Consider the following 26,461-nt stretch of genomic DNA (forward strand, 5'->3'; position numbering starts at 1 on the left):
ATCAAATATGCATGTATAGGAAGGGCAGAGAACACCAAACAGATTTTAACAAACAAAACTACCACAAGGCATATATTATAATCATCACACTCTCCAAGGCCAAGGACAAAGAGAGAATCCTAAAAGCAGCAACAAAAAAGAAGCAAATGACATTTGAAGGAACCCCAATTCATCTGGCAACAGACTTCTCAGTGGAAACCATAAAGGCCAGGAGGGAATGGAACAGCATTTTCAATGTACTGAAAGAAAAAACAAAACTGTTATCCAAGACTATTGTATCAAGCAGTTATCCTTCAAATATGAAGGGTAAATAAAGTTTCTCCCAGACAAACAAAAGCAGAGAGAATTCACTACCATCATAGGCATCTTACAAGAAATGCTAAAGGGAGTTTTTCAATGTGAAAGAAAAAAAAAAACACTACAGTTACAAAGACCGTTGGTACCATTACGTACACAGACAAACCCAGAACACTCTAATACTGTAATTGCTGTGTATAATCCACTTATAACACTAGTATGAAGCCCAAAAGACAAAGCTATTAAAAGCAATAATAGCTAGAACAATCTCTTAAGAGATAGGTAATATCAAAATATATAAATAGAGGCAACTAAAAAGTCCAAATGTAGGGGGGATGGAGTTAAACTGCAGGATTGTTTTTTCATTTTTTCCTTGTTTCTATTCTTGTCTGTGTGATCTAAAATAAGTTGTAATTTCTTTAAAGTAACTTTCTATATCTGTAGCATTTTTTTTATAAGCCTCATGGCAACCACATGTAAAAACCTATAATAGATTCACTAAGAATAAAGTTCAATTATCACCCTGACCCGGACATATCAATTATTGACTAGAGAACATTTCGTAACCTGAAAGGAGCCAGAAAAGCAAGTATTTGTCATGAATTTCATCCATAGTCCGGGAAGAACTAGTCCCGCAGGATACACTTAGAGGACAACGGGAGACATGGGTTATGCTGCTTTATGATGATGTCCCATGGGTCATTGTGTGTTCAATGTAACAATGAGGCAAGCATCTGAGAAGTGAAATCACACGATTCTGCTATTCTCATTGCAACACTCACTAGAAGATAAATAGTTTAAGAATATGTTTGTGAGTCACCTAGGGTTTACAGGTGAGGCCAGATTCATAGACTGTTGGAACCAGAAGAACGTTCTGTATCAGCAACTCCAACCTGTCATTTACCCATAGGAAACCTAGGCCCAGAGAGAGATGAGACTTCTTCAAGCTCACACATGTAGAGACATCAAGAAAAACATAAAAGTAAATAGCATCTGCTCGCACCAACCATATTTAATTAGGTACCTTCCTTTGTAGGGGCCAAATTTCTTCCTGTTTCCCAGGACTCAGAGAGATAAAAGCAAAAATGTAGGAAAGATTTTGATAGTATCCAAGAAAAGCTATGCAGAGAATCTAAATTTATCCTTCCCTGCTGTCCCCTTGAGTTGGAGACACAGCCTCTCTTAGGATAAATATCCTTTTGTTGAATGTGCTAAACCTATCTGCGAGCAGATACCTGCAGATGTATCTGTTTTTTATTTGTAGCAGTTACTCTATTTCTCAAAAACTTTCCTAAGCTCATGCATTTGACTTATCCAAGGCAGGGTCTCACACAGTGCTTGGAACAGAAGAGTGTTCACCAAATGTTTGCAGACTAACATAATAACTGGATTCCAGTTGTACTGCCTGTGTGCTTTTCATATACCAACAACCCTGTGTCCAGAGAAAGAAAAAAGGCAACATTTCTACCCATCCTTGAGATTCACCTTCACCTCTTTGCAGATCTATAACTCAGGGCTGCTTAGTGGAGAAGGAGCACCTCCTATTGGCATCTAGCCCCTTGGGTAGACAACACTGTGTCATGTATGCCCGTGTGGCCTTGCTACCCTCCCCAAGGGCCACTTTTCCATCCTGAGCTACTCTGTGGCTAATGGTACAAAAAGGTGCTCAACCCCTAGGCCACTTTCCATCTTGTGATGAGAACGAAACACTAACCTTTGCTGGAAGACATATTTAATATATGGCCCAGTCAAATCCCTGCAATAATAGACACTTTGTTGCACCTTTAATTCACATGGGTAGGCGTCTGAGACTCCCAGGCAGGACCAACATCATCAGTTCTATAGCCCTAGTTTCTTTGGGATGAGTTCCTTAGTTTTGTAGTCCTCCTACTACTCAAAAATGACAAATGCCCAGAGTTTCAATTAGAGGAGAGTGAAGAAATTTTCTTGTCATATATGATGTGATGTGGTCTCATTGTCTAAATTCTAATAACATAGACCTAAAAGTTACAATGTCAGCTCTTAATAGCTGGAGGGACCACCTCCCTCTGCAGCCTGGGGTGGGGACTGTCCAGGCACCCCTTTGTCCCAGCCAGCTTCAAATACTTCCCAGGCACCCAGACAGGGAGCCCATGGGGCTCCAGTGGCAGAACTCCCAGGAGCTACAATGGCTCCCTCCGTAGTGGAAGGGCAGAGACACCTGGGACAGGGAGGTGTCCCTGCAGGTGGGGGAAGCAGGACGAGGCCTACCTGATTCCATCCTCCCTTCCTCTTTCTCCTGGACTTTCTCAGAGGCACTGCAGCCCCTGGGGAAGGGCTGGTGGCTGAAGAGGTCGTCGCAAAGGAGGCTTCGGCACAGCTTGGCGAGAAAGCGGAGGACATAGCCAACGCTGTTCACCACAGGCAGGCTCCGCAGGTGCTGTTTGCCATCAAAGGAAGCCGAGACTGGAAAACCAGAGAGACGGTAGCTTAGAGCCGGACACTGGAGAAAACCGCAAGTCAATCCGCCCTGGTGAGGATTTTTCATTTGTTCATTTTTGTTTTGTTGCTAAGCAGGCTATATCTGGATATCACCTGTTTGTTCACAATGTCCTGTTTCTGGTGGGGATCCCACCCAGGATACCACATTGCATTTAGTTGTCACATCTCCTTCCTCTCCTTGGTCTGTGACTGTTTCTCAGTCTTGCCTTGTTTTTCATCACTCTAACAGCTTTGAAGAGTACTGCTCAGGGTAAAATGTCCCTCCATTTGGATTTGTCTGTTTTTCTCATGATTAGACGAGGGTTATGGGTTCTTTGGGACCACAGAGGTGAAGTGCCCTTTCTATCACATCACATCAGGGGATAAAACCGGAGGAGAGGCTGTGACCATGGAAGACGGGATTTCTCTGACTCTGAATGATCTTGAATAATAAGACATGCCCTGAGATGGGGTTGAAGCCATGATGTTTCCCCACTGCCCTGCATGGTGGTAAGTGCTATGAAGAAGGAATGGAGCAGAGTAAGGAAGTACAGAGAGGCCGGGTGTGATGGCTCATGCCTGTAATCCCAGCATTTGGGAGGCAGGTGGATCGCATGAGCTCAGGAGTTTGAGACCGGCCTGGGTAACATAGTGAGGCCCTCATCTCTACAAAAAATTGTAAAAAGTTAGCCAGGCTTGGCGGCATGTTCCTCTAGTCCCAGCCACTTGTGGGGCTGAGGTTGGAAGATCGCTTGAGCCCGGGAGATCGAGGCTGCAGTGAGCCGTGATCGTGCCACTGCACTCTAGCCTAGGTGACAGAGTGAGATCCTGTCTCAAAATAAATAAATAAATAAAAGAATGGAGAGTGACAAGGGCGATATATTAGACAAGGGGTCAGAAAGGATGCTTTGATAGAGTGGCATTTGAGTAGAACCTAAAGGACATCCATGAGGTCATCTCTGCTAGAACAGTGGGGAGCAAGAGAGAAGTAACCAAGAGATTAAAGAGGTAGCCAGGGCCAGGTCACACAGGGCCTCTGGGATTTTGTAAGGACTTGGGCTTTTACTTGGAGTGACATGGGAGACATTGGAGGGTTTAGGGCAGAGGAGGGGCATGATCTGACTTAGATTTTTAAAGAACCAGAGAGGTTGCAGTGGGTGGTGAAAGGTGGTTGGACTCTGGATATATTTTGAAGTGGAGCAAAAGGATTCTGGATATATTTTGAAGTGGAGAAAAAAAAAACAAAAAACAGTGGGTTGGAAGTGGGAAGTAGGAGAAGGAGAAGAGTCAAAATGAGGATCAGAAATTCAGTCTTCTTACCCGGGCGTGGAATCATCCTCTCCTTGAACCCTGAGAGAGGCTTTTAGCTCACAGGCTCATAAAGGCCCTAGGAGCCCAGCAGATGAAGGACAGACCCTGGCCACACCTGCTGTCTCCAGGCCTGAGTATGGCTGCTTCCTCTGCAGAGAGACACCCATGGCCTCCTCATGCAACCTGCCCCAGGCCTTACCTGACACCATCTCGCCACCGTAGCCCTGCTTGACCAGGGAGAACACCAGCTTCTGCTGGTGGGCACAGTCGATGCAGGCTTGGACGGCTTGCTGCAGCACCGCCGACGGCCGCTCGGGCCCGAAATGCTCTGGGAGCTGCTGCACCTTCTTCCTCTCCAGATAGGGCCCTGCATTGGCCTGCTTGTTGATGTAGAGGCAGACTGCAGAGACAGAGGCCACAAAGCCCTCAGCATCAGGCACGCATCAGGCCAGCTGGCGGCCTTTGTGTACATGGGGGATGTGTCAGCCATGCCCCTTTGGCCCTGGCCTTGGGAAAGCTGGAAAGGGCAAAAGTGGGGTGGATTCTTCCCAACTTAAGAAGTAAAAGAGGCAAAAGGGTTAGACACCCCAAGTGCCAGGGCCTGACCTCGGGTGCTTTCTTGGTTGGAAACGGTTGGATAGGTAGGTCCACTCTGATCTACTGAAATCTGAATTAAAGACCATTATGGTGGCCCACACGGACCGTGTGTATAAAGGTATTTCCATGCTGGGAAAGTGTACATACAAAACCTCCTCTCCCTCCTCCAAAGGAGCTGTCAAGCTATAGACAATTTTTGCCATTTCTTTGTTAACCGTCTACGGACAAAAAAATCAAGATGCCACTGATCACTCCAGAGACTATATATTCAACAAAGCTCTACAGACAGTGCTATTTACAATCTCAGAGAAAATAAACATTCAACAACCCATTTAGGTGAACCCAGTCAATGGTCTCCACACTTTTGATAAAAATTTGGGGGGGCACATGTCCCAAACCATGTTTATTTATTTATAGGTTATATACATTCTTAACTGTATTAATGTATTGTGTGAATTTTTTACAGGAAAGTATCTAATTTATATAATATAATAATATTATGTAAATGTTATTTACATAATATTATATGTATAAACATAAAAATGTTAGAATGTCTACAAAACTGGTTTTCATATATGATAGATTTCAGCAAATCAAGTGGAGTCTTTATGAATTTTGCAATTAAAGAGAAAAAGAAATATAAATCCTTTTTTAGCAGGAAGATTTTGTACAGAGAAGACTGCCCGAAGAGTTAGTTATCATCAGTAAAATTAGCTCGGTCAGTTGGGTGAGGTATTCAGACCTAGTTTATACAAGTTCAACTTCATTCTATTCTATGACAATGAATAAATTCCAACCTCCAACTACCTATGCCACCTGTAATTTGGTAACAGTTGCCAAACTGGTCAGCCTGTCTTCAGACTGCTTTTTCATTGTCTCAGACATCAAGGCAGATTCCTTAATAAATGAAGAGTGCCCTGGCCGACCTCTTGAGAAAAAACTATCCAAAACTTGGAAATAAGACACAAAAGTTATTTCCTTCACTTTCAATGACATGGTAAAGCATTGTCTAATAAGCATCGCATACATTGTAAAACATATCCAAGAAATAGAAATTGTAAAAGGATGAGATAAGATGAATAGGAATAGCAGGTGTTATATTTTCTTCCATACATTAATGACCCCTCTTGTGTATCTGCCCTCTCACTCCCCATCATCCTCCCATAAGCATCTTACCTTAGAGGCCACTGGTGCAAAGGAGTGTTGAAGAGGGACTTTAGGAGGAGACCAATGGCATTTTGGAAAGGCTAAGTAGTAACAGCAAAGGTGAAGAAATAGGCTTTTTTTTTTTTTTTTTCTAGCACTTACTATAGTCTCAAGACAAGCATGTGGGTTTGGTGGTATTATTACTGATTTACTAATGAAGAAACTGAGGCTTAAAGAAGTTAGTTGACTGCTCAAAAACTGTAGCCAGTGATGCAACAGGAATTTGGATCAAGTCTTTTGGAAGACACTCTGGTAGAGTCCAGGTCTCATCCCAGGTGATAAGAAAAATCTAATAAGGGACCTTCATGCAGGCACTATGCTACACCCTACAAAGAAAGCTTGAACAAAATGAAACAGTCCCCGCCTTCACAGAGCTTACATGCTGGTGGGGGAAGTAGGCCTATTCAGATGATCTCATGAACTGAGGTGAGACCATGTGAAACTGTGGCTATGAGAAACATGGGGAGGGGCTAAGAGAGCCCATCTGGGGGACCCTGGCAGGAAAGTTCATTAGGACCTTCTGGAGAGAAGTATGCCTGATCTGAGATATAAAGGAGGAATAGGGTGGTCCGAAGGGATGATCACTCCAGATGGAGCGAGAGAATATGCTAAGACCCTGTGGCCAGTCTGAGAGAAGAGCAGTGGGTTGAACCACAGGGTTGAGCCTGCAGGGCCTTGTCGCCCAGATTAACAAGCCTGGGCTTCATCTAAAAGCAATGGGAGGGACTGAAGGGATTTAAATGGGATGGGAGAGGGGCTGGGGTTGTGACATAGGGGGATTCTCTGTGTGTGTGTGTGTGTGTGTGCGTGTGTGTGTGTGTGTGAGAGAGAGAGAGAGAGAGAGAGAGACACCATCAGATTGTCATTACTATTATAATGAAACTGTCAGTTGGTGGATGCCCCACCAGAGACAGAGATTGGGATACCTGCTACCCGGACTGGGTTGGAGGGTAGTGGGTCAGACTAAGGAAGAATGGGATCCTTAGGAAATCCGGAAGAGCAAACACAGGAACAAGAGCACTGTTTAAGGTGAGCAAGCTTAGATCAGTGCAACGGATCAGCGACCCTGGCTCCTAAAAGAAACATCTGGCCACTCTGTGTCCCCGTCATCCACCTCCCTCCAACCAAAGTAACCACCTAAACCCAAGCTGCACTGAAAACCAAGTTCTAAATAATCCAAGCTGTGGGACACGTAAGCTGGTGCTCTCAGAGACTCTGGTCATCCTGTCTGCTGCCTAGCTAGCACACTAAATCCCTCATTTGAGCCATCTCAGCAACAACTCTTTAATCCACAAAGTAACAATTAGATGGTGTCTGCCCCGTTCTCTACAGACCATCACAGCCTTGGAGTTCATTCTGCAGACCTACCTGTGAGAGCCTGTGGGACCGCCAAGCTGGGGACTGTGGCTGCGTCCTGAGGGATGGAGCTGAGATCGGGCTCTGGGGTACTCCGCGGAGGCGAGAGGGCTAAGGGAGTCATGAGAACCCGAGACTTGATCTGGAAGAGAGAGCCCATTTGGTCAATGAGAATCTGGCAATGCTCTCTACACCCTTCCAGATTCTGTCCTAGACGGCAGTTAACCATTGCTCTTCTATCATGCTTCCACACCTTTCCATCCTGCAGCTTCGGGGCCTGAGCTGCAGCTCAGGATTCATATTTGGGGTCACAAGTTCATGCTCAGGATTCATATTTGGGGTCACATTCAGAGATCACCTCTCATTCCACCCTTACAGAGGAGCCACCCAGGAAATGACAGTGTCAGGCAGTGAGTGCAGGAGCACAGAGATGCAAAGAGTTGGCCTCCATGAACCCTTTGAGTGCAGAATGCAGGATAGGAGAGTTTCCAGCCTGCACCCCATGTGTTCCCTAGAATCCTGTGGACAGGGCTTTCCCTTTATCCATCCAACCAGAGACCAATCCTGAAGCTCTCTTCACTCTCTCCCAAGCTCTCTGCTCACAAAAATCACTGGATCCTGCCGGAAAAGAGAGCAGGAGCCATTCCTCCAAGAGGCTGACATACTGCTGTGTTTATTTCCCGCAGCAGATTGACAAAACTAGCCTGGATGTGGACACAAGAGTGAGCAGTGGCCACTTTGATGATTTCACTTGAAACCACAAAGGAGGAGTTAAAATTTGCTCTTATGGAGTAAGGGAAAGATGAATAGTTGATGACTTGTTGATATCCACATTAACAAGTTACTCTTTATATCAAGACTAGTACAGAGACAAGCTTTTAATCTTAGCTGTCTACCCAAAAATAATGAAGAAAGTCAGGCATGTCCTTGTCTTCACCTCTGACCTATATCTAGACCTCAGTCCAGACCAATTAAGTCAGTCTCTGGAAGTGAGACTCACACATCCGGAGTTTTTAAAGATACTGAGATTCTAATACACGGTTAAGGTTGGGGAGCCTTGCCCAAAACCAAAGCTTTTCAATTTTTGCAATCAACATTCTAGGGGGTCTCGTTAAAATGCAGATTCTGATTCAGGAGTTCTGGGCTGGGACAGGAGATTCTGCATTTCTAATGAGCTCCCAGGCACGACTGATGCTGCTGGTCCATGGACCACACTTTGAGTAGCAAGGTTGTATGTCCTATTGTTAACATGTGTGCAGTCCTCATCTATATCTTCACTTTCTTCCTGGATTTTTAGGATAGAATACTAATAATAGTCATGGAGAAATAGTATTTGAACTGCTAGTTCCCCAGTCATTCTATATTCACTCATTTATTCGTTCAACAAATATATATTGAGAGCCTATTTCACGCCCAACACTCTTCCAGCTGCTACGGAAACAGCAGAAGCAAAGCGTACAAAAATCTTTGGCCTCGTGGAACTGATATTCTGTTGGGGGGAGACAGACAATAAACAGAATAAATGGGTGAATGATATAGTAAATTACATATTAATAAAAGCTGATGATGAAAATAAGGAGGGAAGGGGCATGAGAAGTGTAATTGAGTTGTACTTTAGGCTGACATTTTTAAATAAGGAGGTTGAGGCATTTCTTGGGTGAAATTGCACCCAAGATTTGAAGGAGGTGAGGGAGCAAGTCATACAGTGTGTAGGGAAAGAATATTCCAGGCAATGTCAATATCAAACCCCAAGGTTCTGAGACAGCAGTATGCCTGGAGGGTTTGTGCAACTGTAGGGAGGCCAGAATGAGATTGGAGAGGTAATAAAGCCAGGTTGGGCAGGGCTTTGCAGGACACTGTCAGGCTTTTAGCTATTACTCCTGAACTCTTTTGAGCAGGGAAACAATAGGATCTAAACTAACATTTTAACAATCTTTCTTTCTTTCTTTCTTTCTTTTTGAGATGGAGTTTCGCTCTTGTTGCCCAGGCTGGAGTGCAATGGCACCATCTCAGCTCACTGCAACCTCCGCCTCCCAGGTTCAAATGATTCTCCTGCCTCAGCCTCCCAAGTAGCTGGAATTACAGGTGCCCGCCACCACGCCTAGCTAATTTTTGTATTTTTAGTAGACAGGCTTTCACCATGTTGGCCAGGCTGATCTCGAATTCCTGACCTCATGATCTGCCCTCTTTGGCCTCCCAAAGTGCTGGGATTACAGGCGTGAGCCACTGTGCCCGGCCAACAATCTTTCTGACTGTGGTCTTGAGAAGAGACTGAAAGAAGCAAAAGTGGGAGGACCACTAACCTACAGTAGCTTAGAGATGACAGTAGGCTGGAGCGTGGTGATAGCAGTGGCGGTGATGAGAAGTAGACAGATCCTGGACACGTTTTGAAGGTGGAACCAACAAAATTTACCAACACATTGAATGTGGTATATGAGAGAAAGAAGGATGTCAAAGATGACTTCAAGCATTGACACCAGGAGGGCTCTAGGTGGAGTAGTTTTTTTGTTGTTGTTGTTTGTTTTCCAGGGAAGGAGGATAGAGTGGAGGGGGCTAGAGAAGATCAGGGGTGAGTTTTGGACATGTCAAGTTCAAGATACTTGCTAGACATCCAAGTGGAGATATTACTAGGCAGTTGTATCTAGTAGAGTATATGGTTCTGGGGGAGAGACTAAATGAAGATGTACGTTTGGGAATCATGAATATAGAGTTGGTATGTCAGACCATAATAATGGAAGATATCATCAGAGAAGTGAGTATAGATGGAGAAGAGAAGGATCCAAACACTGAGCCCTGCAAGATTCCAACACAAAGAACCTGGAGAAATGAGAAAGGGACAAGAAAAAGAAATCAGGAAAGAGCACCCAATGGGGTAGAAAGAAAACTGGGAGAGGGTGGGAGTGTGGGAGTGAATGGAGAGGCTCTTTCAAGGAGGAGATAACGGTTAACCATGCTAAGTGCTCTGATGAGACAAGTAAGACTAGGAGTGGCCATTAGATTTAGCAATTTATCAACAAGAAAGGTGGTTCAGAGTGGGTTGAATTGGAATAAGAATAAATCTTTGCCCTTGTGGAACTGACATTCTAATGGCCAGCGGGGGCGGGGAGACAATAAATGAATAAATAAGTATATGATATAGTATGTTAGATGGCAATAAGAGCTAATGGTGAAAATAAAGAAGCAAGGGGCATGGGAAATGCAACTGAGGAGTTATACTTTGAGTTGAGATTTTAAAATAGGGTAGCTCCTGATTGGAAAAACGGAAAGAGAAGCATTAGGGTCAGTAAGTAAAGTCAACTCTTTCAAGGAGTTTTGTCAAAAAAGGGAGCAGAGAACTAGCCATAGCAAAGGAACAAAGTGGGATTAAAATATTTTTTTTGCCCCACAATGAGATACCACCTTGCTGGTAGCTATTAAGATAGCTACTATCAAAAAAAAAAATACAAAACAAAAAATAACAAAATGAAACCCCCCCCAGCAAATAGTAAATGTTGGCAAGGATGTGGAGAAACTGGAACCCTTGTGCACTATTGGTGGAAGTGTAAAATAGTGCTGCCACTATGGAAAAGAGTATGGCACTTTTTCAAAAAATTAGAAATAAAATTACCATATGACCCAGCAATTCCATTTCTGAGTATATACCTCCCAAAATTGAAAATAGAGTCTCCAAGAGATATTTCACATCCACGTTCATGGCAACGCTATTTACAATAGCCAAAAGTCAAATACACAGAGACAGAAAGTATAATGGTAGTTGCCAGGAACTGGGGGAAGGTGAGAATGGGGAGTTATTGCTTAGTGGGTAGAGAGTTTTAATTTTGCAAGATGAAAATGTTCTGGAGATTGGTTGCACAACAATGTGAATATACTTCACACTATTGACTTTTATGGCAAACTCAATAATGGTAAATTTTAGAAATAATGCTAAATTTTATGTGTTTTTTAGAAAAATTTAAAAAATTAATTTTAAGGATTCTTTGTTTTTTGTTTTTGAGATGGGAGAAAAAATAGTGTTTTAATGCTGATTAAAATAATCCAGTAGAAAGAGAAAAGTTAATTGTACAGAAGAGTGTGTGGAGACCTGCTCACATGAAAGGGCTTTGAGTAGGTGAGAGGGTAGGAGATTTAGTGCATCAGGGAGGCCGTGGCCTAAGAGGACACACATACTTTCCATCTATTGCCACAAGACAGAATATAAAGGTTTGAATGCTGGGGTGGGTGGATGTGGAGGTGGGAGCTTGCAGAAGGTCTCTTCCCATGGCTTCCAATTTCCCCGAGATATGGAAGCTGAGTGGGAGGGCAGAGGAGGTGGGTATGGTCATGAACTGGGAGAGTAGGAGGCCTGGGGAATGGAGCACGGCTGCTGAGCAGCACTGAGGGGGCACTGGGATGTGCAGAAATGAATGTGAAATGAGATCAGTCAACAGCAAGCACATTGGCTGCCCAGTGCCAAATGGGTGCTGAATTTCAGGCTCTCAAGGGAGCCTCTATATTAATCAGAAACTATAATTAACAATAGAGATTTCATCTTATTCTGAGTGTCACATTTCAAAATTAAAGGACATATCCTGTAGGAATACACTGCTAAATATTATAAACATAATTTAAAAGAAGCCTCAGTCATGGGAATGGGAGATCATAAACCTGCTTTGACTCAGTGACTCTGACTTTGGTGTGACTTCGTCATCTGCCAAGTGTCATGAGGGTGGCGGCCGCCATGCCTATTTATGGACGCCATGCACCAAGGGTCCCCTGACTGCCTTTCTTGGAATGAAAGGCTTTCCATGCCTTGTGACGGAGAGGCTGGTGGTGAGAGAGTCCCTGAGGACTCCAGGCAGTGACTTCTGGAATAACCCTGGCTAAATCCTCCTTCACAAGCTTAAAGCCCTTAACTGCCATCACAGAGATAATAATGCTCACTGGGGAAAAATGGAATTGGCAAATTATTTTTTCCTCTATGGTCTTTAAGCAAATCACACAAAGATACTTGTGATTCTTCCCTAGAAAAATGACGATGATGCTGATGACTAAAATGTAAATATCCAGACACTGTTTACTGTTCATATAAACCTCCTAATGACTTTAACATCTAATGTTTTCTCACCATTTTAATATTTATTAGAGGCCAAGTGTATTGGCTCACACCTGTAATCCCAGCACTTTGGGAGGCCAAGATGGCAGGATTGCTTGAGCTCTGGAGACCAGGCTGGGCAACATAGTGATACCTCTTTTATACTAAAAATTTAAAAAATTAGCCAGGCATCGTGGCATGTGCCTGTTGTTCTAGCTACTCAGGAGGCTGAGGCAGGAGGATTGCTTGAACCCAGGAGATCGAGGCTGCAGTGACCTATGATCACACCACTACACTCCAGCCTGGGCAACAGAGACAGAACCTGTCTCAAAAAAAAAAAAAAAAAATTACTAGGGAGGAATCTGCTCATTGAACCCACCTCAAATGAAGTAATGGAATTATAATTGGCTGTTACTTCTGTCCATTTCTGTCCAAGTGAAATTACAGGGATTAGATTAAATCGCCTGATTGCAAGGAAACCTGTATTCATCCAGTCTCTAAAACAACTGCTAGAACTTTTGAATGAAAGAAAAAGTCATGAGCAACTATGGGTAGTATGTAGCTTTTTAAAAATATCCTTTGCTAGATAATAAATCACGAGTAGAAATACCCTTTTGACTTAGCATTCAGAAATTTCAATCCCATTGCTTAATATAAAGAATAAAAAGTAGCCTAATGTAGAAAAAGGAGTCACCCATGATTTTAGAAAAGTCCTGAAATAGAAGAGCATGGATATGAGCCCACTGGCTAGAAGCATTGCTCTAGTGTGATGCAGGGCCCAGTCCATCAGCGCAAACCTCTCCCCAGTGGAATGCGGGGTTCCCTGTCTGTCGCAACCTATCCAAGCTGTTCTCTGGCAGGGCATTTGTCTTTGTAGTTGTTGCCTTAGGTTTCTTAAAAAAAAAAAAAAAAAAAAAAAAAAGCTGTCTATTTTGTTTTTTTAAATGGACAAAACAGAGCTCTGATATAGTGGTTTCTAACACCATTCTTCAATATAAGGAACAAAAACTCCTTGCAGACATGGCTGATTTTAGGACTATGGTAGGGAATACACAAGGGGAACCTAGAGCATCTTGTAATGCCAGAAAGTAAGAAAATACTAAGGAAATAAAACACACACAATGGTGGGGACTGGTTACAGGGACACAGGTGCCAACTGAAAGAGCTCCCAATGGCCAAATTCGGACCAAGAGGAACAACAAATAAATAATGCAGTAATGGATTATAACTCAAAGTATGAAATAAATATTCATGAATCCACACTGACATAAATAGGTGGTTGACTCAGTAAATAAAAGGGAAAGAACAAACAACTCTCCCATGCATAAAAATTTCAAATAATTTATGTAGACACCCCACCCTCAAGTAGGTGAAGCATAATTCCCTACTCCTTACGGATGGGCTGTGCACAGTGAGTACTTCCAAAGAGTACAGTGAGGAAATGAAGGGGAAATGTAACTTTACAATAGAGAAACCTGATAAATAAGACTTCAACCATATGATCAAGGTCAACATCATCAGTGATAAGTCATGTCACTAGCATGTACTCTCACCATATGATGAAAATGCCACGTCACCTCTGGGATCTTCTTCTCCAAGCCCCCTAACCCTAGTCTAATCATGAGAAAAACATTAGACAAACTGAAATTGCAGAACATTTTACAAAATACCCAACCAGTACTCCTCAAAACTGCCAAAGTCATCACAAAAGGAAATTCTGAGCAACTTTCCTAGCCCAGAGGAGCTTAAGGAAACATGACAACTAAATGTTATGTAGTATCTTGGATGGGATCCTGGAATAGAATAGAATAGGGAAAAGCTAATTAAATTGGAATAAAATATTGACTTTATTTAATAATGAAGTATTATGATGGGTTCACTAGTTGAGACAAACATACCACAGTAATATGAGATGTTAAAAATGGGGGGAAACCAGGTGTGGGGTACTTGAGAATTCTCTGTTTTATCTCTGCAACACTTCTGTAAGCTGAAAACTATTCTAAAATAGTGTTTGTTTTCAAAATATTAAAAACAGGATGTGGCAGAATAAACTGGGTAAATGGAGAGGAGGAGAGAAGAGAGGCCTCTTCCTGGCAGCATAGAACTGGAAGCAGCTTGCTGCGCAGGACGCCATGCTCTGACATACAAGAGCTAATCCTGGGCCTTCAAAGCTAACATCCCTGCCCAAGTGCTAGTACAGTTGCCACCTTTACCTGAGATTCAAAACCTCAACCCAGCAGATGTGGCAACCCCTCATCCAAGGCAGGGTCTGTGCTTTGCCTCATTAGAGAATACTGCTGGGACAAAGCAGTAAGTCAAAGTGTCCCTACCAGCTGGAGTCTCCACCAGAGGGGCTGGGGAATCTGGGATCAGCTCATCTTTCTTTTCCATTTATAGAACCAAAATATGGGCCTGGGGAATTTCTGGCTCCAGCTGTAATTTAGGGGAGGACCTTCTCTAAGACATTTGCTAGAACATCACTGGAAAGAATTGGGAGGGGATTTGGGGGGAAACTGAGATGTGAGGCCAAGAGGACACTAAAGGGGAGAGGGTTGGTTGATGTAAAACTCAAGGATTTTTCTAGAAACGTCTGGCTTTGGCAGTAACAGAAATGCCAACTAAACATTGTTTGACAGACTGGCAGCAAGAGGTGGATAATGTGAGGATGGAGAGTGTGGCTGGGGAAGGATGAGGCTGTATAGAGGCTGCTGGCACATCCACTGAGGGTAAGCCAACAAAGCAAAATTTTAAAATGTGTTTAGGGCAGCAGTGGGCACATGCAAAGGAATACCAGCTTTGGATCTGGATTGAATGTCCAGCGTGGCCACTCACTGACTCTGAGGCTTAGTACTTAGGCCCTCAGAGCCTGCCTTTCCTCATCTGTAAAGATAATAGCCCTCACACAGGGATGTAGTTAGAATTAAATGCAGAAGTTTAGCATAATGCAAAGCGAGAACTCAATAAATGTTAATTGTCATTATTGGTGTTAGTATTATTATTGTTACTTTTAGAAATTCCAAAAATGCAAATAAGTCCCAAGTTTCTTGTTCATGCAGTGATGGCAGGAGGAGGAAACTGCCCATCTTTCCTGGAACCCATCTACATTTTCCATGCTTATCTCTTGGGATCACATCTTCAGAAATCTCTGCAAACCCACCCTTTTTCCTCACACCTCGCAGATGATCCCCTCTGTGAAACATGCTTCCAATCCATTTTGAGATGGTTCCTAAGTGTTGCTTAGGTAATAGCTATCCTTTCCAAGTGGCATCATTTAAGCCAAATCTAAAAAGGAAAAAAAAATCATTCATTCAATCAGATAGACATTTATTCAACAAAAACTTGAGCACCTACTATGTGTCAGGAACTGTTCTAGGTGCTGAAGATTCAGCTGTGAATGGGGAAGATAAACTTCTTGTTCTCAATGAGAGCAACTAGGTGACCAGGGTAGGCCTATAAAGGGCTGACATTGAAGTCAGGATCTGAGTGGCTAGAGGTAGCCTGTTGTGACCGCAGAAAGCTTTCCAGGCAGACAGAACAGCTTGTGCAAACATTCTAAAGCTTGGCTTCTTCAAGAAACCAGAGTGGTTGGAACGGTGGGCAAGAGTCAGAATGGTGCAAGATGAGGTCAAGCTAGGTGGTTAGGATGAGATAATGGCAGTTTTCTAAGTTAGTGTTATGCGTTGAATTGCGTCTCTCTAAAAAGACATATGTTCAAGTTCTAATCCCCTGTACCTGCAAACATTGGCTTTATTTAGACATAGGGTCTTTGCAGAGGTAATTAAGATAATGAGTGCATACTGTATTAGGGTTGGTCTTAACCCAATGACTGGTGTGCTTATAAGAAGAAAAAAACTTGATACAGACACAGACACCTGTTTGGAGAGAATGCTATGTGACGACAGAGGCAGAGATTGGAGTAATGCGTTGACAGCCAAGAAACAGCCGGCAACCACCAGAAGCTAGGAAGAGGCAAGAAAGGACCCTCCCCTGGAGTCTTCAGAAAGAGAGCATGGCCCTGCTGACACCCTGATTTCAGTCTTCTAGCCTCCAGAAAGGATTTTTTAAGCCACCCAGTTGGTAGTACTTTGTTACAACAGCCCTAAGGAAACAAAGACAGTCAGGATAACAAGTTTGGATTGTATTCTATGAGTGATGGAAATAATTACAGGATTTTAAGCAGGGAAACACACAAGCTAGTTTTCATTTTATAAAAATAAATATGGTGCTAGGCCCAGTGGCTCACATCAGAATCTCTGAGTGCTGTTATCCCAGCACTTTAGGAGGCTGAAGCAAGAGGGTCACTTGAGCTCATGAGTTCAAGACCAGTCTGGACAAAATGGCAAAACTCCATCTCTACAAAAAATACAGACAAAACAAAACTAAACTAAACAAACAAAAAAAAAAACTGGCCGGGTGTGGTGGCATGCACCTTAGTCCCAGCTACTTAGGAGGCTGAGGTGGGAAGATGGCTTGAGCCTGGGAGGCAGAGGTTGCAGTAAGCCGAGATTGCGCCACTGCACTCCAGTCTGGGAGACAGAGCCAGACCCTGTCTCAAAATAAATGAATAAATAAATAAATACTTAAATACATACATACATACATAAGGCTGCTGTTAGGCAGAATGGATGGGGAAGTGGAGGCAAAGTGCAGAAAATAACACTACTAAGGAGATATCACGTGGTCTAGCTGAGAGACACTGGTGGCTACACTAGGGTGGAAGTAGGGAGGTGGAAAGAATTGATTGGATTCAGGGTGTACTTTGAGATGGAACTGAAGTGACGGGTGAGAGAAAGCACAAAATCTAGGATAATATCTACATCTATTCACAAAATCTTTGCTTTAATAGTACATTTTTATTATGTTATAAAACATTCGCATTTATTTACTTACTGCTGATTTGGTTAACTTACTAACTAGACTTATTATTGGGCAATAATACTGGCTTTGTCTCTAAGTTTCAAAACATTCCTTCTGTAATACTAAAGTAATAAACCTTCAGAATGAGACAGTAAAAGTTCTGTGCAGAAGTTTGGGAGAGGGCATGAAGAAAAGGAAATAATCCGTATTTCCTCATCGGGGCAATGGACATAATTTCAGTCAACTACACATTGCCACTGCACTGTAGGGCAGTGGCAAGAGTACAGGTCTTAGAGATAACAAATGACACTCTAGTCCTGGTTCTGCTGCCAACTCACACGGGACTCTGAGCAACTCACTCAGCTCCTCTAAACTTCATCTTCCAAAGCCATTAAATGGGTTACACTTGTTGGTTTCTAAGCTCTTCCCAACTCATAAAATTGTGTGTGTAACTTTCATTAGATTATTTTTGAACACATTAAAGAATTTGAGTCAAAACCAGTGTTAGTGCCATATTTGGAATATTAGAAGAAATGTAACATACTAAATTCTTTGAAGTCCTGTTTCTGGTAAGATGGAAAACTGGTTATTAGGATCAATTGAAACTACTACAAATAATGAATAAATGCAAAAATGATTAAAAGTGTGGAGGAACTGACATACATAAAGAATAACCAGGCCAACATATAGGTGTAATCTGGGCCATGGGCATTGCAATGAAGCCCAGGGCTTACCCTAAGAGCTACAACCTCAGGATAAGGGCACGCCAGCTGTAGACTTGTCCTATCTTCTCCCACCCCTGCCTGGCTACAAGAAAAGTTGCCTTGACATTGAGGGAGGAGATTTGCAGAATCCCTGAGAAGATATTACCAGAAGCCAGACCGCACATATATTTGCATCCCAAATTCACAGAACTTGGGTGATTAAGAAAACTTCAGGCTATGAATTTAGTTAAAAAATTACTCAATATGACAGTGTCTCAGGTGACTGGAAAGGCAAAAGAAAACACATCATCTCTGGAGAAAGATTTCAAAGAAGTCTCAAAAATAATTTTTCAAGGTTGATGAATAACAGTCCAAAATACCCAAGCACACAAGGAAGCAAATAACTAAAGAAAGAATAAGCAATAAAAACACACAGCAATAAAACCCCCAAAATATTAAGATATTTCAATTATCAAACTTAGATTAAAAACAACTATGATACTATGTATAAAGATATAAAGGACAAGCTTGAAAATATATCTGGGGAACAAAAAATGATTTAAAAAGCACAGTAAATTTGAAAAAGAAGCAAATTGAGTGTTTACAAGTGGGTAACACAATAATTAAAATTAAGAAGTAAATGGATAGACTTAACAGCATTGTAAACATAGCTAAAGAGAAAATTAATGAGCTCAAAGATATGTCAGAAGAAATTACCCAGAAAGCAGCACAGAAACCAATAGATTAAAACTATGGAAAAGAGGTTAAAAGACATAGAGAATATGAGAAGTTTGAAACATAAGAGTTTCAGAAGAAAAGAATATGGAGAATGGAAAGGAGATTATATTTGAAGAGATAATAGCAGAGAATTTTCCAGAACTGATGAAAGATTTCAACTCACAGATTCAGGAAGCTCAGCAAATCCTAAATAGGATGAATAAAATATAAATCCACATGTCAGCACAATGAAGTGAAATTATAAAACACCAAAGACAGAGAGAAAAATCTTAAAATTAGATTAAAAATACAGATTACTTTCCAAGAAACACCTTAATAAGCTAGAAAAGTAGTTGAGTTCTCTACAACAATGAACCCCAGAATATAAATATAACATCTTTGGTTTTGTTTTTTGTTTTTGTTTTTGTTTTTGTTTTTAGACAGAGTCTTGCTCTGTCACCCATGCTGGAGTGCAGTGGTGCAATCTTGGCTTACTGCAACCACCGCTTCCTGGGTTCAAATGATTCTCCTGCCTCAGCCTCCCAAGCAGCTTGGATTACAGGCAGGCGCCACCATGCCAAGCGAATTTTCATATTTTCAGTAGAGATGGGGTTGCATCATGTTGGCCAGGCTGGTCTCGAACTCCTGACCTCAAGTGATCTGCCCGTCTTGGCCTCCCAAAGTGCTAGGATTACAGGCATGAGCCACCGTACCCAGCAAAATATATCTTCTATGTGCTTCAAGGGAATAACTGACAATCTAGACTTCTACACCCAGAAAAAAAAAAAAAAAAATTTTTTTTTTTTTCAAAAGTGAAGGTAAAATAAAGATAGTCCCAAACAACAAAAACTAAGAGTTTATCACTAGAGGACCTATATTAGAGGAGCTTCTTTTCATTTTACTTCAGGCAAAATGAGAAGGAACCCAGGTGGAAGTTCTGATATACAAAAATGAAGAATTTTTTAGAAGTGGTAAATAATCAGGTGAATTTAAATGAAAATGACTGTATAAAACAATAATAATGATGACTGGAGGAGCTAAAAAAGAAAAAATTAAAATGTATGGCAACAATAATATATAAGTGTGAGGGGCAGAATATAAATGGAATTAAAGTGTACTAAAGTCCTTGTATTATTTAGGAAGAAGCAAAATTATGGTTAACTTTAGACAACTCTGATAAGTAAGTATGCTGTAATTTTTAGAGTAACCATTAATACAACAGAAAACAGAATGCTTGACTTCCAATGAATGGGAAAGAAAAAATTAAATAATAAAAAATAACTCAAAAAGAAGGCAGAAAAGAAAGGTAAAAGGAATATATAGAACACAAAAAATCAGTATAGATTTAAGCCCAAATTTATTGGTAATTTTTTAAAATATGATTGGACTAAACACCTAATTAAAAGACAAAGATTGTCATATTAGACGTTATGGGTTGAAATGTGTCCCTCAAAAACATATGGAAATCTCAACTCTCAGTACCTGTGAATGTGACCTTATTTGAAAATACAGTCTTTGCAGATGGTCGAGTTAAGATGAGGTCATAAGTCTGGGTCTTAATCCAATGTGACTGGTATCCTTATACAAAATGGAAATATGGACGGAGAGGCAGACACACACAGATGGAAGATGATGGGAAGACATGGGGAGTAAGCCGTCTACAAGCCAAGGAAAGCCTGACACTATCAGAAGCTGGGAGAGAGACATGGAACAGATTCTTCCTTACAGACTCAGAAAGAACCAACATTACCTACACCTTGATCATGAACTTGTAGCTTCCAAAACTCTGAGACAATAAATTTCTGTTGTTTGTTACCTAGTTTGTTGCGTTTTGTTACATCAGCCCTAGAAAATAAATGCACTTTTTTTTTTTTTTTTTTTTGGTCAAGGTCTTACTCTGTCACTCAAGATAGAGTGCAGTGACATGATCAGGACTTACTTCAGCTTTGAGTTCCTGGGCTCAAGCAATCCTTCCACCTCAGTCTCCCAAGTAGCTAGGACTACAGGTGAGCACCATCACAGTTGGCTAATTTATCTATTTTATTATTTTTTGTAGAGGCAGGGTAGTGCTATGTTGCCCAGGCTGGTCTCGAACTCTTAGGCTCAAGTGATCCTGCTGCCTAGCCTCCCAAAGTGCTGGAATTACAAGCATGAGCCACGATGCCCAGCCTAGATTTTTGTTTTTTTAATTATGTTCTCCTTCCTTTCCTTCCTTTCTGTTATGGACTGAATGTTTGTGTACCTTCCAAAATTCATACGTTGAAGTACTAACAGCCAATGTGAAGGTATTTGGAGGTGGAGCATTTGGGAGGTAATTAGGTTTACATGAGGTCATGACGGTGGGCCCCATGAAGAGATTCATGTTCTTTTTTTTTTTTTTTTTGTATGTTTTTGAGACAGAGTCTCGCTTTGTCACCCAGGCTGGAGTGCAGTGGCACCATTCCGGCTCACTGCAACCTCCATCTCCCAGGTTCTCCTGCCTCAGCCTCCCAAGTAGCTGGGATTATGGGCACTTGCCACCACATCCAGATAATTTTTGTATTTTTAGTAGAGATGGGGTTTCACCACATTGGCTAGGCTAGTCTCAAACTCCTGACCTCAAGTGATCTGCCCGCCTCTGCCTCCCAAAATGCTGGGGCTGCAGGTGTGAGCCACTGCACCTGGCCGGGATTAGTGTTTTTAAAAGAAGAGGAAGAGAAGCCAGAGCTTGCTTGCTCTCTCCACCATGTGAGAACACAGTAAGAAGGCAGCCGTTGCCAAGAGAGCCCTCACCAGAACTGAATCCTGCTGCACCTTGATCTTGGACTTTACAGCCTCCAGAACAATGACAAAATTAATTTCTATATTGAAGCCACCCAGGCTATGGTATTTTGGTAAGGCAGCCCGAGCTGACTAAGACACCTCCCCACCTCTATTTAAGGAAGACTAGCTTTGTCCATGTCCCTGCCCATAGCTTTCCTTGTGGACACATTTCTTCTTGGAACTCACGTTCTTTCTTCATACAAAACTCCCTTGGGGTTCTGAGGAGATGCTGCAGGGGAACAAAGTTAGAAGACATTGAATAACTCACCATGTTTAACCACAGACTTTCGTCTAAAAACTTGCCTGCTGGAAATGCACATTGGTTCCAATAACAAGAAGCTTGTGGCCAGTGACCTAATTCCATTCCTAGGAGTCAGCCTGTAACCGGGTCTACTCGTACCTATTTCCTTCTGCATTTGGGGGAGATATTAAACACCCAAGAGATGGAAGGGCTGGTACCTTTTGGCCTTGAGGCCTGCTTTGGTCAAATCTGGGATTCTAATTAAATAATCATTGCACTAACACTTTCTTAGGAAAGTAAAATTACCCAAATAGAATACATCGCCTTCATCACAGTGAAAGCAGAAGCAGATGCTTGGAGGTGTGAGTGGAATGGCCCACCCTTTCTTGTGCCTTTCAGAGATGCAAATGAGGAGGGATAGGATTCGGATCCTATGGGTTCAGATGCTGGTCTGTATCCAGAAAGGGGCTGAGACTGGTGAGGAGGTGGGGAGGGCTCCTGCTCTGCCTGAGGTGGGAAGGAATGGTTTCATTTCCTCCTCACCGAAGGAACCCAAGAGAGGAGACAATGAAGCCAGTATTCCATGGGTACCGGGAGGGAGAAGGAAGAAACAGAAAAACAGAAAAGTGCTATCTGATATGGTTTCACTGTGTCCCTACCCAAATCTCATCTTGAATTGTAGCTCCCATAATTCCCACGTGTTGTGGAGGGACCGGTGGGAGGAAACTGAATCATGGGGGTAATTTCCCCCCATACTGTTCTTGTGGTATTGAATAAGTCTCACCAGATCTGATGGTTTTACAAGGGGAAACCCCTTTCGCTTGGCTCTCGTTCTCTCTTATCTGCTGCCATATAAGACACACCTTTTGCTTTCCACCATGACTGTGAGGCCTCCCTGGGCGCGTGGAACTGTGAGTCCATTAAACCTCTTTTTCTTTATAAATTACCCAGTTTCAGGTATCTCTTTATCAGCAGGGTGAAAACAGACTAATACACTATCCTTAAATAAAGTAGAATTCAGAAAATCATCTATCCATGAGAGTCATTTAACAGAAGCTGTCCACTATGGCCTGCAACCCCAACAATCTTTAGTAGAAACCACACATTTCAAGAACTGCTTGGTGTGATTGGGTTTCTTACAGAAACTGGTGAGGGGGTCAAGTTCTGTGTATCAGTGGCAATGGTATCAAAACCTTCAGCCCAGCTGATGAGAGCAGGGACAGGGACCATCCAGGTACAGGCATCCTGAGCTCAGCAGAACTCTGATCCCCCAGGGGCTGGAGCTGGCTTGTACTAGTCCATGAGAGAGGATTGTTACATCTTCAGGAGTATTGCAAGTGGATTGTTAAACCCAGCCCTTATTAAAAATTATGAGGCGGAGGTTGCAGTGAGCTGAGATTGCGACATTGCACTCCAGCCTGGGCGGCAGAGTGAGACTCTGTCTCAAAAAAATTTTTAAAATAAAAATTACAGTATATACACTTACAAGTTAATAAAGTTTGTAGGGAGTCTCTGAACCTACCCTGGCTCAGGAGGCTGCCCCATTCACAAATCGTTTTTTACTTAGTGAAACTAAACAAACAAGTAAATAAAAAGTTTATTAAAAACAAAAGTAATAAATACTGACAACTCATCACTTTCTAATTTTACGACAGCATCTGTATTTCCAAGGGTTTGCTGCTGTACATCTTTTCCCAAATCCATATTCAGGGACATCACATTGGTGGTTCAATATTGGCCATGAAGGTAATATTTACACCTTAGAATCTGAGAAATGCTGTGAATTAGAGCTGGGCTTATTATTGTGTTGATTTATAGACTTTAAAAAATGATGGAAAAAATACTAAAAATGCAGGTTAAACTTAAAAGCATGTCATGTCTATAGCTGTTACAATGTGAATAGCACAAAAAACTTAAATTCTTTTTTGTCTTCAAAAACTATTATCCAATCCAGGCATGGTGGCACATGCCTGTAGTCCCAGCTGCTTGGGAGGCTGAGGCAGAAGGGCTGCTTGAGGCCAAGAGGTCAAGGTTGGCTGGGTGCAGTCCTCACACCTGTAATCCTAGCACTTTGGGAGGCCCAGGTGGGCGGATCACCTGAGGTCAGGAGTTCAAGACCAGGCTGGCCAACATGGTGAAATCCCGTCTCTACTAAAAATACAAAAATTAGCCAGGCATGGTGGTGCACGCCTGTAATCCCAGCTACTCAGGAGGCTGAGGCAGGAGAATTGCTTGAACCTGGGAGGCGGAGGTTGCAGTGAGCGGAAATTGCGCCACTGCATTCCAGCCTGGGTGATAATGTGAGATTCCATCTCAAAAAAAAAAAAAAAAGAGTTCAAGGCTGCAGCGAGCTATGATCTCGCTCCTGAATAACCACTGCACTCCAGCCTGGGCAACATAGTATTATAAAACCCTGTCCAAATAAAAAACAAAACTATTATCTAATTTAGCAAGGAAGTCATTCTCAATCTTGACAAACAAAGAAAGCTCTGACATACGACCTCATTGTTTACGCTCATTTTACTCTTTAACATGAGTGAAAATAACAACTAACAATCATGTCAGAGCTACGCTCAGAGTGCCAGCTGTAAAACATTTACCAGCCTACCACTGCCTCAGATCCACCGCTGAGCCTCACCCCTGACCCCTGTTCCAGCCCTGGGTGCATGGGCATTGGGGGGTAGGCAACAGAAGACACAGGGGAGACAGTCCCTACCCTAGGTGCTGCGCAATGTTCAACCAGAGGAAATGGCCCCTGCCTTGTGACTGTGTCATAATTTACCCCACAGACCACAGGCGGCAATCCATACCTACCATCAGCAAGAGAGGGACCCTGGAAAGAGGCACAGGAAGGGTATCAGGTAGCCACTCTTCCCATCTGTACTATTAAGCTATTTTTTTTTTTTTTTTTTTTGAGACAGAATCTCACCCTGTCTCTAGGCTGGAGCGCAGTGGCATGATCTTGGCTCGCTGCAACCTCCAACTCCCTGGTTCAAGCAATTCGCCTGCCTCAGCCTCTCCTGACATGAATAGCTGGGATTACTGACACGCACCACCATGCCCAGCTAGTTTTTGTATTTTTAGTATGGACGGGGTTTCACCATGTTGTCCAGGATGGTCTCGATCTCCTGACCTCGTGATCCACCCGCCTCGGCTTCCCAAAGCAGCAGGCTCACATCTGCTGGGATTACAGACGTGAGCCACCACACCCGGCCTATTAAGCTATCTTTAATGTCTGTAATACAATTCCAAGCAATACAACATCTGGACTGCCACAGAACCAGTGACACCAATTCAACAGTTCTAATGAAAACACGTTTAGAAAGAGGCTTTAAACAAATGTTGAGACAAACAAACGAAAACCCTTTCTACTTAAGTTTGAATACTCAAGTTTCTACTTAAGTTCTCTTACTTGAGATTTTTGTGAACTTGACTCTCTTGTTACACAGGGCAAAGAACACCCATTTTTTTCAGAAAAAAAGATAAGGAAGAGAAAACAAAACAATCCAAAGTACTGAAGGATTACAAAACATTGCATTTACCCATATTAATTAGAAAATTACTTTAGCAAGTGAATTTTCCAGTTAACAGAAGCCTGTCCTTTAGGTACTCAACAGAAGCTGTTAGCTGTTCCCAAATATCCATTCTCCTTTCTTCCTTTAACAATGGACTTCCTGAATTTTAGCTGATCACTCAGTAACCAGCACTGCATTTTCTAGCTTCCCTTGTAGCTACAGGTGGCTGAGTGACTAACTGCTGGCCTGGGGAATGCAAATTGTAATGGATGTGCGACTTCGAGAATTGAGCCCTTCAAGGAGACAGCCATGCCCTCTGCTAGCTCTGTGTTCCCATTCTGTTGTCTAAAACAGTGGGACAGTGGGACCTGGAGCAGCCATGTTAGACCAGGAGGTAGAAACTGTGTGTTAACAATGGCAGAGCTGGCTGGGCCCGGTGGCTCACGCCTGTAACCCCAGCACTTTGGGAGGCTGAGGCGAGAGGATCTCTTGAGCCCAGGCATTCAAGACCAGCCTGGGGAACTCGGTGAGACTTCATCTGTACAAAGAAAAAAAAATAAAAGTAAAAAATTAGCCAGGCATGGTGGCGTGCATCTGTATTCCCCACAACTCAATTGCTTGACCTGGGAAGCCGAGGCTACAGTGAGCTGTGAGGGTGCCACTGCACTCCAGCCTAGGTGACAAGCAACAATACAGGAACAGCCCGGGTCCCCACCCCGTGGAGCCATCATACCAGCCTTCCCACACTTTAACATGAGGGAGAAATTAGCTTCTTTCTTCTTTAAAGCCCCTGTTATTTAGCCCTTGTTACAGCAGCTGAATTTGTATCCTGAATGACACAATTACCAACATTTTGAGTCATTTTAACTATTTTGTTTCTAACATTTCAAGGATGATATCCTTTCTAGAACATGCCACACCTTTCTTAACTCATTAAACAAAGCAGACAGAACATCATTTCCTCGTTTTTGACTTGAGAAGCATAATTGCTATTCTGAACAATAATACAAGGCGATGGCTGAGGAGCGGAGGGCTGCTGCCTCCTGTGGGCTTGGTTCATTCATGCCTAAGGCCTGCAGTTTTTCTGCAGCTCTTTCCCCTCACTCTCAAACTATCAAGGATCAAATAAGAAATACACATAAAATGCTTCCACCCGGAGCCTCAAATGTAAAAGTATTCAATAAATATTTCGTATGATTATGATTGCTATTAGTATTATTATTACCTTGTATTGGGGACAAACAGCTATTTTTCAAAACCCAGAACTTGTTTCTTCTGCTTAAATAAAAATCTCAACCAGGAAGACACAGAAGATTGAAATCCCACT

At 42.5% G+C, this 26,461-nt stretch overlaps 1 protein-coding gene across 2 annotated transcripts in view; it reads right to left on the reverse strand.

The window, feature by feature from the left end:
• SCML4 (Scm polycomb group protein like 4) overlaps positions 1-26,461 on the reverse strand; it is a 122,118-nt gene that overhangs the window by 37,034 nt on the left and 58,623 nt on the right. For both annotated transcript variants that reach the window (XM_032165209.2, XM_032165201.2), the window contains exons 3-5: positions 7,240-7,369; positions 4,268-4,468; positions 2,548-2,742 (exon numbers count right to left, since the gene is read on the reverse strand). In XM_032165209.2, coding sequence (XP_032021100.2) covers positions 2,548-2,742; positions 4,268-4,468; positions 7,240-7,369 — 526 coding nt within the window. The remainder of the gene's footprint in view (positions 1-2,547; positions 2,743-4,267; positions 4,469-7,239; positions 7,370-26,461) is intronic.

The sequence above is a fragment of the Hylobates moloch genome, unplaced genomic scaffold, assembly GCF_009828535.3.
Source record: "Hylobates moloch isolate HMO894 unplaced genomic scaffold, HMol_V3 SCAFFOLD_2, whole genome shotgun sequence".
Taxonomy (NCBI): Eukaryota; Metazoa; Chordata; class Mammalia; order Primates; family Hylobatidae; genus Hylobates; species Hylobates moloch.